The following is a 13,725-nucleotide window of genomic DNA, read 5'->3' as shown; positions in this document are numbered from 1 at the left end:
TAGAAAGGTACATTTTTTTCTTATCATGAATAGCACGGGCATATAGAATACTATGGTTTAGAATAAATATTTAAAGAATAATATGGTTATTCTTGTCAGGGGGATCGTGGAGACCCTGGGCCTGCAGGCCTGCCAGGCTCTCAGGGTGCGCCCGGGACTCCAGGCCCTGTTGGTGCCCCAGGAGATGCAGGGCAGAGAGGAGACCCGGTAAGGAGAGTTGGTTTCATACTGACAGTAATAAACATCAATATGCTATATTATGAGGTACATACGTGCATGGATACAGTCATACATGAGCACTTGATCAAGGACTCTAAACAAAGAATGATAAACAAATATGAATTACATTTTTTTAGTCTTAAAGGAAAACATTTGATTTCTAATAGATATTCAAAAATCTTGATTTTCATCTAAAAATGTTGTGATTTATAGGAAATGTGATAAGTATGCATCATGTTAAATTTGAGAAAGTAATGTCTAACTACAATCAACTAAGGTGATCTTCATTCATGAAGTCAGTTAATGAAGTTGACTATAGAAGTGTCATTGGAGTTATAGTGAACACATTCTTATACCTAGGGACATTAGCCTGATTTTAGTCAATTAGCCATAAGAGTATACACATAAATACACATAAACATATATAAGTATCCAACTACAAAAATATGTTTTCTGAATCCTATATCTGTACAATATATGCATATATTTTTTAGTTAGTTTTTGTGAAAATTTCTTCCAGGGTTCTCGGGGCCCTATAGGACCACCTGGTCGAGCTGGGAAACGTGGCTTACCTGTAAGTTCTCTGGTTTTCTTTAAAAATATCTGTCTTCTTACATAAAATATATTTCCAAAGAAAAAGTACAATTTAAGATTCATAAATAAAAATTACTAAATTCCTCAAGCTTTGGACAAAAATATTAATTTAAAATAATACCCAGCAATTTATATTTGTTTTTATAATTTTAACCTAGCTTCTCTGAATTAAACTATGAATTCTTTTAATAGCCAATGAAGACCTTTAGAGTGACAGTTTTCTTCCAAAATAATAGGAATAATAGTGTCATTCTCTCAGAGATTTTCTAAAAATCACATAGGAAAATGGATTTGAAAGCTCTTTGTAAACTTGAAAAGTGCTGTTCAAATACCATGTTTTATTTTCACCTAGACTGCCCTACCCATGTTGTGATCTTTTTGCTATTTGCACTTGCTTGCAGGTTAATGATTGTTATACAGACCATGAACGAATCATCTCTTATGGGCAGTCTAATAGATCATGTTCCTTTCACACCCATTATATAAATCAATATCTATATTCATGAAGAACAATTATAGCCTTAAAATCATGGCCTATTATTATATCCTAATTCTCAGCTTTGATCTGAGCTTGACTGGAGAAGATTTCATAATTACACAGCATGTCAAGGGAATGGTTCTCTAACCACTTACAAACAATACGGTTTTGTTTTCCATGATTAAATGAATTTTAGTTAATAATTTAAGAAAGTGCTTTCTGGTTTAGTTTATTTTCAATTATGAAAATTTTGGGGCATCCCAAAGGTAAAATAATCTCTTTAACCTTATGAAAACGTTCAGGCTGATTTTAGAATTTAAATTTACATTGTTATATAAAATATATAAAAGTTACTGAGATCTAGTCTTGTTTTTATTACAAAGAGATTCCCATACTGTTTGACAATTAGTATATCCAACTTAGAAAAAAAAAAGAACCAAACAAAACAGGAGCAAAAAACTAATAAGGGAAAAATTAACCTGAGAGCCAGTCTATTTGCTGATATCTTCCATTCTCCAAAGTTAGATTGATTTTCAATTGTTTTAGGAAAACTCGAAAGAAAACAGGAGCTGCCCCTGTGGTAGGTGACCCTATGCCACTTGTCCGTTTACTTTGAACCCCCGGACCCCTAGAGCTGCTTCCATTCCCCAAGACTTAAAAAAGAAGCCTGAGACTGATCAGACTGATCAGATAATTTTTATCTCTTCTCTCAGAGGAACTTCTGTCCCACAATAAGATTCTTAACTATTGCTTTTTCTTTAGTTTCTCAGGATTAGGATTGATGGATTTGGGTACAGATATTGCAGATATGAGAAAAACATTGAGTTTCTTTCTGTTTTCTTTAGAGGAGAGCGACTTGATGATATTCCTCTTTCATTTGCTCAAACAAGTTTTTGCCAATTTCTTATTTTTCCCCCAGTTTTATTGAGCTATAATTCACATATAACACTGTACTAGTTTAAGGTGTACAACATAATGATTTGGTATGTGCGTATACTGTGAAATGATTACCACAATAAGTTTAATTAACATCCATCATCTCACATAATTGCAAATTTTATTTTTCTTGTGGTGAGAACTTTTAAGATCTACTTTCTCAGCAAATTTCAAATACGGCCAATTTCTTTTTTTTTTTTAATTTTTTGTTTATTGCAGTAACATTGGTTTATAATATTGTAAAAATTTCAAGTGTACATCATTATACTTCTATTTCTGCATAGATTACATTATGTTCACCACCAAAATACTAATTACAACCCATCACCACATGCATGTACCAAATTATCTCTTTCGCCCTCCCCTCCCCTTCCCCCTGGTAACCACCAATCCAATCTCTGTCCCTATGTGTTTCTTTATTGTTGTTATTATCTACTACTTAATGAAGGAAATCATACGGTATTTGACCTTCTCCCTCTTGCTTATTTCACTTTGCATTATACCCTCGATGTCCATCCATGTTGTCACAAATGGCTGGATTTCATCGTTTCTTATGGCTGAGTAGTATTCCATTGTGTATACATACCACATCTTCTTTATCCATTCGTCCCTTGATGGGCACTTAGGTTGCTTCCAAGTCTTGGCTATTGTGAATAACGCTGCAATGAACACAGGGGTGCATGTACCATTACAAATTGGTGTTTTCAAGTTCTTTGGATAAATACCCAGCAGTGGAATAGCTGAATCATATGGTAGTTCTATCCTTGATTTTTCGAGGAATCTCCATACCGTTTTCCATAGTGGCTGCACCAGTTTGCACTCCCACCAGCAGTGTATGAGAGTTCCCTTCTCTCCACATCCTCTCCAACACATGTTGTTTCCTGTCTTGTTAATTATAGCCATGCTGACGGGCGTGAGGTGATATCTCATTGTAGTTTTGATTTGCATTTCCCTGATAGTTAGTGATTTTGAACATCTTTTCATGTGTCTGTTGGCCATCTGTATATCTTCTTTGGAGAAATGTCTGTTCATGGCCAATTTCTTAATATAATCCCAGCTGTCATATCCAGTTAGTTTATCTGCATATGCAGATTTAATAAACATTTCATTCTTAGAGATAACATAAGTAAATAGGAATTCATGTTTTAATTTAAAAGAATCTACATATGGTAGTGATATTTTTACATAATGATATCAGCTAAGTATGTGAAATATAGTCTTTGGAAAATGTTTCAGATAGGCTAGATTGAACTTAAAAATACCTCATTTTAGTATGAATGTAGGATAAATATTAAAAAAAATGAATCTTTAGGAAAACATTATTATTATTATATATCTTATGTTCTTAGTGATCATCTTCATTCTTTGAGAAAAATAGAATTCCTAGGTCTAATTCCTAGGTCTAATGCTATTTAAATAAGTAAACATGTTAGTTCATATAAAATACAGTATTCAAAATTGTAGTAAATACAATTGTAAAAAGTAAAATTGTAGTAAACTATAGTCTCAACAGGCAATATCTATGCTGTGACCTTATTTTTAGGGACCCCAAGGACCTCGTGGTGACAAAGGTGATCATGGAGATCGAGGTGACCGAGGTCAGAAGGGTCACAGAGGCTTTACTGGTCTTCAAGGTCTTCCTGGACCTCCTGTAAGTTATTCCTTTAAGTATTATTTGCCCTCCATGTGAAAATACACAGATATCTTGACATGAACATTTATTTGTCTATAAAGTGAATGGATATTTTTATACCTTATTTTCATTTCAGAGAATATCTTGATGAATGATTAAATACTCAGCTGCCCAATATAATTGCCCATATATTAGCTGTAATTTTGTTGGGAAATAAAGCAAAATAAAGAAATAAAGCCAAAGAATATATGCACAATAGTTTTCAGTATTGGTCAGCTCATGTAGACATTGTAGAGACTGATGACTTTATGAAAGCAGTTTTGCTGCTAAAGTCAATGAGAGCACATTTTAAAAAAGGTGAGAATGGAAAAATGTAAGATGTAAATATTTTGGCAACATTTTTTATTTTTTTCCTACTTAGGGTCCAAATGGTGAACAAGGCAGTGCTGGAATCCCTGGACCATTTGGCCCAAGAGTAAGTAACAAAACTTAATAAGTTGCAGATGTAAATAATAATGCTTTTGGTGACATACTGCTAGTGCTTGAGTATCATTTTTATGATATTGAAGCTGGAGTCGACCCAGGTTCTCTGAAGCTGACAGTGAACATATGAGACGAACCATTTAGCAATTACCTTTAAGTAGAAATATCCTGAAATATGACATATTACTTTATGGGCCTACATTAAAATCTAAGGTGGATATACTCATCTGTTAGTTCATTTTCTTACTGTGTGTTCATTGAGAGTTCTATTAAACTTTCACTCTTTGAGATGATCTAGTAGGACTTACCATGAAGTGGAGACAGATTTTGAAGTTGGATATATTTTTTCCTTTAAGTTATTGTGATACTTCCTTAAAAGTAGTTTGTATGAGGCTAATTTAGAAGCAAATCATAAAGTGAAACCAATATTTAAAGCTTTTAGAAATTCCATATTAATATTAATGTTGCCTTTAATAGGTCATTAATGTCGTTAGACAATTGACACACATACTTATTTAGGAAAATCATTAGAAAGAATTTCTGCTACATGTAAATATAGTGTAAGAAAATCACACCTAACATTGAGAACATTAGCATTAAAATTACCAGGATATGGAGGCCTGACCCGGTGGCGTAGTGGTTAGGTTCGTGTGCTCTGCTTCAGCGGCCCGGAGTTCTCGGGTTCGGATCCTGGGTTCGGATCCTGGGCGCAGACCGGCGCACCGCTCATCGAGCCATGCTGTGAGCCATACTGTGGCGGCATCCCATATACAAAATAGAGGAAGATGGGCACAGATGTTGGCTCAGGGCTAATCTTCCTCAGCAAAAAAAGAGGAAGATTGATAGAGGTTAGCTCAGGGCCAATCTTCCTCACACACACACACAAAATTACTAGGATATGATGGGATTTTAAGGTATAAGCACACAAATTTAAGTTAAACACTCTAACTTCTGTCATTTTCTTACTTCTAGTTAATTGAATTTCTAATTAAGTTTACAATACATGAGATTTGATATAACAGCTCCTACCAGTAAAAGTAGATGAGTAGTCTATTAAAGTTTTTAACTGATACTGGTCTTTTACCATGCACGAATGATGGGGGATTGATGTCTGATGAAATAGTAAACGTTAGAAAGTGCCAGAACTCCATTTATTAGTCATTAGGAAAACAAATCTGAGAAATCATTGTGAGAGCTCCATAAAGAAAATAGTTCTTTGTTTAGAGAAAGGCATTGTAAAAGTGTTCTTTGTAGAACCTAAAATACAGTCTCTGTCTCTTGCAGGGTCCTCCAGGCCCAGTTGGTCCTTCTGGTAAAGAAGGAAACCCTGGTCCACTCGGGCCTATTGGGCCTCCTGGTGTGCGGGGCAGTGTCGGAGAAGCAGGACCTGAGGTAAAACCACAGGGTCTTACTGTTTGTTCTTATAGCTTGGATTCTATCCAAGGAATGGCTGTGCAGCCTGGTGGACAAGAGATTTAAGGAACTCTGAAAACAAACCTAAAAGTCACACAAGAGCTTGTCTGTACAAGTAACTATTTCAAATATTTTAACACAGAGTATATAAAATCATAGTCGAAGCTATGTAGGCCTTGACATCATGCGGTACCAATAAGAGCAAGTAGTAAGTTATGATTGTATTTATTATTAAAGTTATGAACGTGTTGCTTTGCTTTAAATGGCAACATACTAAATGTGAGATTTGATGAAGGTAGTCATTCATGAAAGTGCTGGAAAGTAGAGAATATGAAATTAAAGTTTTTCTCCATTGAAAACAACATTCAGAATGGCTTTCAATCAAAACTTTTCATGAAAATTCCAATAGTATCAACTCGAGGACTATGTAAAACTATAAATTGCATTAGATTCTGGCTCTCAGGTCTTTGGGAAGCGTCCTCATGTATCTGCCATCATGTGTGCACATGTGTGCATGTGTGTATATGAGTTTGTGCTTCCCTCTCTGTTGTTTCTTCCTCTTTGGTCTTATTTATCTTTCCCTCTTTATTCTGTCTCTGCCCTTTACTGGTTTATTAAACCAAATATTTATTATTTATTATATAAATTGAATAGCGTTATATTTCCTGTGGTGTGGAGGAATATTTCCTATTAATTTATTTATTTCTTTGACTGTGAATGAAAAACAACCACAGAATTGGAATACCTCTGACTTATGTGACTCTTGATTGACTTTATTTTGTGGTTCTGTGATCTTTGATAGGAAAAAAAAAAAAATCTCTTCCCCTGAGATTAGCATAAAGGAAGGCATGGAATCGTGATATCACCTTAAAGAAAAAAAACAGATTTAATGGTCTTTTGAGGGTGAGGAAATGTTGGCACTGAAGGTTGAAGCAACTTGTCCAGAACCATGTAACAAGTGGTACAGCCAGTATTAGAACTCCAGCCTTCTGACTGCCAGGACTGTGCCCCCCACGTGAGGTGTGGACTACACTTCAGTTGTCAGCTGATTCTCTCAAGTTGCTGAGTTATTCCTTGGGAAAATGCAGAAGGGAGTTAATAAAGAGGATCCACTTTGTAGCCTCTGCTACTTTTTGTGCTTATCTCCCTATCACTTCAACAGTTCTTGTTTGGCAAAAGAGTAAGAAAGCTCTTTATTTTTGTTAATAAAAAGGCTGAAGAGAACTTTCTTCAATTTTGATTAGTGCGGAGAATTTTGATCTACACACTAGTTAATGCCCATAAAAATACTTCCTGTGCTTCCCCTTTATTTGGAAATAGGGAAACATCGTCTTGTGGGTGTTTCCTTGGTATTGATGTGAAGTCTTATAGAACTAGCACCCACAACTCCTCTGCGTCTCCTCCTCCAGCTTCTGTCCATAAATCCTTTGAAAACATTTTAGTGGTGCCTTGTCCAAAACAGTTTGGAAATGAATGTACATATCTACAAATTCTACGTAAAATATATTGCATCTGCAGGGTGAACATCAGAGCAAATATTTTGTGCTTTGATCTTTATCTCAGATGCTGACTTGCAAATATGTTACCTGAAAAAACAGTTATGCATCATTTCTCATCCTTGAAATGTTACAGGTTGGCAGGCCAGAACCCTCTAGTTAAATAAGGGCATGATTCAGAGATCTCTCGGTATCATCAACCTGAGATGTTGCATTGTAACTCCCTATGTACCAAGTTCCATCAGTGCCTTTGTACCCAATAGAAAAACAGAAACCAAAAAATGTGTTAACTGTATTTCCAATTTTTAAAAATTAGGGTCCTCCTGGTGAGCCTGGTCCACCTGGCCCTCCGGGTCCCCCTGGCCACCTTACAGCTGCTCTTGGGGATATCATGGGGCACTACGATGAGAGCATGCCAGATCCACTTCCAGAGTTTACTGAAGATCAGGCGGCTCCTGACGACAAAAACAAAACTGACCCAGGGGTCCACGCTACCCTGAAGTCACTCAGTAGTCAGATTGAAACCATGCGCAGCCCTGATGGCTCTAGAAAGCACCCAGCCCGGACTTGTGATGACTTGAAGCTTTGCCATTCCGCCAAGCAGAGCGGTGAGTGGACAGCTGACCACTTGAGCAAACTCCTTTGTTTCTGATTGTGTTATTCTCAACTGAATTCCAAAATATTTTACCGACCCTCTACTTTGTGATAGACACAAGAGATAAAAGTGTAAACGTGTCACAGAGTTTATGGTTTAGTGATGGGGACCGTCAATAACATGAAAAATTATAGGGTTAGATGATAATTACTAGAATAGAGGATATATCCTATTAATGATCCAATTTCATGATGGTCGTTCCATTTCCATCCAGAAGTCTTAAAATATTTGTAATTTTGTGGTGATATAAATGTAGAAAATACTTGCTTAGGCAAGGTTAAACATATTTATTTACCTACATGACTTCTCAGGGATTTAATACATGCAAACATGTATTGTTGGATCATCAAGAGTAGAGTAAAGTATACATTGTTTTCCAAATTTATTTGAATATGGAATTCCTTTCATGTAGTTTAATATTCTATGAATCATACCTTAGGAATCTCTACTGGCAGGATTATGTTATAGTGATGTTCTACAGTATTTTGGAATTAAATTAAAATGCTCTAGTTGCATACACCATGCCTAAAGTTTGTGTTATTCTATCATTTTGATTAGTCTAATAAAACTTGGAGAAGAGGAATCCTAGGCCATAGGAATGAGCTATGAAATGCTTAAGAGTTTCGGTTAACTTTGAAATGACATTGACAGGGATAGCTAAAACTGTTATCTTTGAAGAATAGGCAATTTGATTCTCAATTCTATATTTTACATTTCACCACTGTCCATTTCATTTAGAATTTAGTTTTTCATGCATATTATATATGTATATAGATATAGATAAAATATACATCTGCACACAAACATATACATAGGGATATGTACACAAATATATATTTGTTTGTGTATTTATTTGACTATATGTCCAGCACCAAGCACTTATTTGGTATAGCCTATTTCGAGAATCTCTTATATATGAGAACAATTTTAAATAGGGCCAATGAGATAATTTATAGCATTCCAATTGTAGTTCAGTTCATTTACTTACTTTATTCATAGCTTTAACAATACATTATTTTATTACATTCAAATGATAATTTGCTTTAAAATATTGGCTTTGTAAATTTAATGGGAACACATCTATTTTGGCAAAGCCACTCAATCACTGTGGATTTTCTCTTTTTGGTATAGTTTTGTCATCTATAAAAGCGAGATGATATTTTCTTCGCATGCATGTTTTGAGCCTTAAGTACATGATTTGGCAAAGTGCCTTAGAACAGTGCCTGGCAGGTAGAAAGAACCCAAATGTGTAACAATTACTTTTTCCTTAGCTGCAAAGTGCTTCTTCCTTGACTTGTCTACTCTCTCGAAGGAGTCCGTAATCAATGAATTCATATTTTCAAACCTTCTGTTAATTCTTTTAGAGACTCATAATCATGTTTGAAATTCTCTTTATTTAGCAAATATTTTTATTTTGGAAAATAGGTGAGTACTGGATTGATCCTAACCAGGGATCTGCTGAAGATGCAATCAAAGTTTACTGCAACATGGAAACAGGAGAAACATGTATTTCAGCAAACCCTTCCAGTGTACCACGGAAAACCTGGTGGGCCAGCAAATCTCCTGACCATAAGCCTGTTTGGTATGGTCTTGATATGAATAGAGGATCTCAGGTAACTTAATGTGCTTACTTAAAATTGTATTCTTTGCTTTTCACTATTTATTGTATTTTAGTATTTATTTAGGACTACGCTATTATTTTTTGACCAGATTTATTTTGAAGTGATACATTTTCATTAGTTACAATTGCAATATCATTGCATAAACAAAGTTTTACTATTAATTAAATTAAGATAAATTTTGAATGATAATTTTCACATTGATGAAATGCAGAGAAGTAATTATTTTTTTTTATTTTTTACTTTTTGTGAGGTAGATTAGCCCTGAGCTAACATCGCCAATCCTCCTCTTTTTGCTAAGGAAGACTGGCCCTGGGCTAAAATCTGTGCCCATCTTCCTCCACTTTATAGAAAAGTAATTATTTTTAATATTAGTTCCTTTAATGCATGTGACACTGACTGTGGAGTATACTTGAAGGGGTCTTGCAACAGTTGAAAGACAGGGATTATATTTAGCATCAGGAGAGCTACGTGACTCGTATCTAGATCTATTACTGACTTTGGGACCTTAGGAAGTCGCTTAACCTTTCAGAGTCTCAGTTTTGCCATTTTAAAGTGAAAGTAATAATATTTATCTTATAGTCTGTGTGAATAAAAAGTGCTTAATATAGTATGTAGTACATGGTAAGTTATAAATAAATATTAGATAATTACCATGATAGTATTTTTAATAATTGAATCCTTTGGTAAATTTTGTAATATTATTTAGACTTAAGGCATTTTATAATTATATGAATTCTATTACTATTTCTCTGAGTCCAGTCTCTGTTTCTTTCATGGTTCAATATTTAGATTTTTCAACCAGTCTTGCCACTTCCAACTGCAATATGATATTTCATTCTGGATCTGTTTATGGCAGCCTAACTCTGAAATTTTCTTCTCACCTTGGTTCCTGATCTGTCTTCAGAACTCATGTTCATAGTACACATGATGTGAGGACATCATGGGTGTGTGCAGGATATACTAGAATTTACCATTATTTGATGAGCAGGAAATTTTAAAATTTAAATATACCCAACTGAAATGTAATTTAGTTAATATTATGTAAAAAGCTCAAATCAGAGCATTGAAAATAAAGCTCAAAGTAAAAGATGAGTAGAAAAGAGCCTGTAGGAAATTATTTTTGATTATTTGTTTTCATTAGCTAATGGAAAACTTATAATTCTTATTTCCTACAAGTATGTAGCAGTTGGTATAAAAAAGATTTTATACCAATAGTTGAGTCCTAATTATAATTATAATTTGCAATAAAAACAATGAGTTATTTTTGATACATGATTGAACATCCAAGCCAATGCTCAAATATATAACTACTTCTAAAAAGTAATATTCAAGAATTTTTTAAACAAACGGAGAAGCAAATTTAAAAATACTTAAAGTTTCTCTGGTGAGTTATAATTTTCATTGGTTTCATCACCTCTCGTTTGGGGTAGTAAGGACAGAGGTTCTTACTTGTGAATATTTATAGAAATTTTAAGATATATATATAAAGGTAGAGTATCTTGTATGAAAGAATAAAAGTAATACTCTCCAAAATTGATTTGCCTAAAATCAACACACACACACATACACGCACGTTGCACTATGAAACACTTTAGTATTGCGTATAACAGAGACTCTTTTTGTTTTTCTAGTTTGTTTATGGAGACCACCAGTCACCTAATGCAGCCATTACTCAAATGACCTTCTTGCGCCTTTTGTCAAAAGAAGCCTCCCAGAACATCACGTACATCTGTAAAAACAGTGTAGGATACATGGATGATCAAGCTAAGAACCTCAAGAAAGCTGTGGTTCTCAAAGGGTCAAATGACTTAGAAATCAAAGCGGAGGGAAATGTTAGATTCAGATATGTAGTTCTTCAAGATACTTGCTCTGTAAGTACTTTTGATCTATATTGAGCTGGTTGAAGAAAAAAATTTATTTTTATTAAAAATACTGTCGTGGCACTAGAAGTGGGGGCAATTTTACCCTGTATATAAGCATAACAGATTGTTTATAGCTGTTCTTTAGGGTAAACTTGAATGTGTGTTAGTACATGAAGCATAATAGAGATTTTATATGAAACAATAAAAAATGACCAGATCCTTGGGATCCAATCCAGCTCTTCTGCAAACTCACTTTGGTTCTTCTGCAAGTCATTTAATTTATTTAATCTAAATTCTATACTTAAAATTCCTTGATTCTAAAACATATAATCAATCTGACATACCTGATATTTTTCACTGATTTGTATGTCTCCCCACTTGCATATCTAGGGAAATAAAAGGAAAATATTAAATGATGAATTATAGTTTTCTTTGTGAAAAGCAAAAGGGTTTTCATAATTTATGTTGTTAGTGACCATTTGAGAAGCTGCAAAAGAACAAAGGGCATTTCCTCAGTTGAAAGCATGACAGAAATGCCTACCGGGCATGCGAGCACCTCACTTTATGTTGGCAATGCTCTTACTTTTAAGGAGTGCTCTAAAAATCATTGCTTTGACATTATAAAAATTGGCTTGGAAGCTGCTGTCTAACATCTTTGGAATAATTTGTATATACTACTAATCCATTGTACCATTTAATTCCAGAAACGAAATGGAAATGTGGGCAAGACCATCTTTGAATATAGAACACAGAACGTGGCACGCTTGCCCATCATCGATCTTGCTCCTGTGGATGTTGGCAGCACAGACCAGGAATTTGGCATTGAAATTGGGCCAGTTTGTTTTGTGTAAAGCCGAGATACAACGACAATGAGCACCACCCCCACCATCAACGACCACCACCATTCACAAGAACTTTGACTGTTTGAAGCTGATCCTGAGACTCTTGAAGTAATGGCTGATCCTGCATCAGCATTGTATATATGGTCTTAAGTGCCTGGCCTCCTTATCCTTCAGAATATTTATTTTACTTACAATCCTCAAGTTTTGATTGATTTAAAATATTTTTCAATACAGCAGTTTAGGTTTAAGACGACCAATGACAATGACCACCTTTAAAAAAAGTAAACTGATTGAATAAATAAATCTCCGTTTTCTTCAATTTATTTCAGTGTAATGACAAAGTTGCTTAGTATTTATGAGAAAATTCTTCTTCCTGGCAGGTAGCTTAAAGAGTGGGGTATGTAAAACCACAACACGTGTTTATTTCACTTGGCTGCGGTTTGAAAAATAGAAAGTAGTGCCCTTTTGTGACCTCTCATGTCCCAGATTATCAATTAAAAATGAAATCAAAATGTTTACTCTTGTGATTGAAACCCTCATGCATGTCTCGATATTGTAAAACTATCATAGAGACTCTTTAAAGAGAACCTTGAAAAAAGTATCAGTTTCTCACTGTCTTAAATGGAATTTTAAAATAACATATATTCAATGGAATTTCTGGAAAACAAAGTGATCTTAAATTTTTGTAAAGGATGATAAGTTTAGACTTCTTTCTCATTCAAGTTTAAAGGTACCTTTCCCTCTTGACTCAATCTATCGATATAGATAGAAGTTTCATGAATATGCCATTGAAATCGTTTGCACTTTCTTATTTGAGAAGAAGTAAAATGCGAAATAGTTTACACACACAACTTTATAAACATATGTCCAGGACCCAAAGTTGAGAGTCCTCCACATGCACAATCTCATCATCCTGAAGCCTATAATGAAGAAAAAGATTTAGAAACTGAGTTGTGGAGCTGACTCTAATCACATGCGATGATTGGAAATAGAACATTTGGCCTTTGAATCCTCATAGGAAAAATGACCCAACATTTCTTAGCATGAGCTACCTCATCTCTAGAAGCTGGGATGGACTTACTATTCTTGTTTATATTTTAGGTACTAAAAGGTGCTATGCTTCTGTTATTATTCCAAGACTGGAGATAGGCAGGGCTAAAATGTATTATTATTATTTTTCCTTTAATGATGGTGCTAAAATTCCTTCTATAAAATTCTTTAAAAATAAAGATGGTTTCATCACTACCATTTGTGAAAACATAACTGTTAGACTTCCTGTTTCTGAAAGAAGGAGCATTGTTCCAGTGCCTTTTCACTGTTCATCTGTCATTCTGTATCTGGAATGTTTTGTAATACTTGCATGTTTCTTAGACCAGAACATGTAGGTCCCCTTGTGTCTCAAGGTTTTTTTTTTTTTTTCTCCTTAATTGCATTTGTTGGCTCCATTTTTATTTTTTCTTTAAGAATAAAGAGCTGGGGCCATCCCAAAGGA

At 34.6% G+C, this 13,725-nt stretch overlaps 1 protein-coding gene across 1 annotated transcript in view; it reads left to right on the top strand.

Annotated features, from left to right (window-relative positions):
* Positions 1–13,481, top strand: part of COL5A2 (collagen type V alpha 2 chain) — a 144,362-nt gene extending 130,881 nt beyond the window's left edge. The window contains exons 46-54 of the mRNA XM_004426722.3: positions 100–207; positions 740–793; positions 3,771–3,878; positions 4,282–4,335; positions 5,628–5,735; positions 7,569–7,860; positions 9,333–9,520; positions 11,161–11,400; positions 12,096–13,481. Of these exons, the coding sequence (XP_004426779.2) occupies positions 100–207; positions 740–793; positions 3,771–3,878; positions 4,282–4,335; positions 5,628–5,735; positions 7,569–7,860; positions 9,333–9,520; positions 11,161–11,400; positions 12,096–12,242 (1,299 nt within the window). The 3' untranslated portion in view covers positions 12,243–13,481. The remainder of the gene's footprint in view (positions 1–99; positions 208–739; positions 794–3,770; positions 3,879–4,281; positions 4,336–5,627; positions 5,736–7,568; positions 7,861–9,332; positions 9,521–11,160; positions 11,401–12,095) is intronic.
* Positions 13,482–13,725: the final 244 nt, after the last annotated feature.

Source organism: Ceratotherium simum, chromosome 9, assembly GCF_057802395.1.
Source record: "Ceratotherium simum simum isolate JZ-2026a chromosome 9, ASM5780239v1, whole genome shotgun sequence".
In the NCBI taxonomy this organism is placed as follows: domain Eukaryota; kingdom Metazoa; phylum Chordata; class Mammalia; order Perissodactyla; family Rhinocerotidae; genus Ceratotherium; species Ceratotherium simum.
This window is presented reverse-complemented; position numbering and strand designations above follow the sequence as displayed.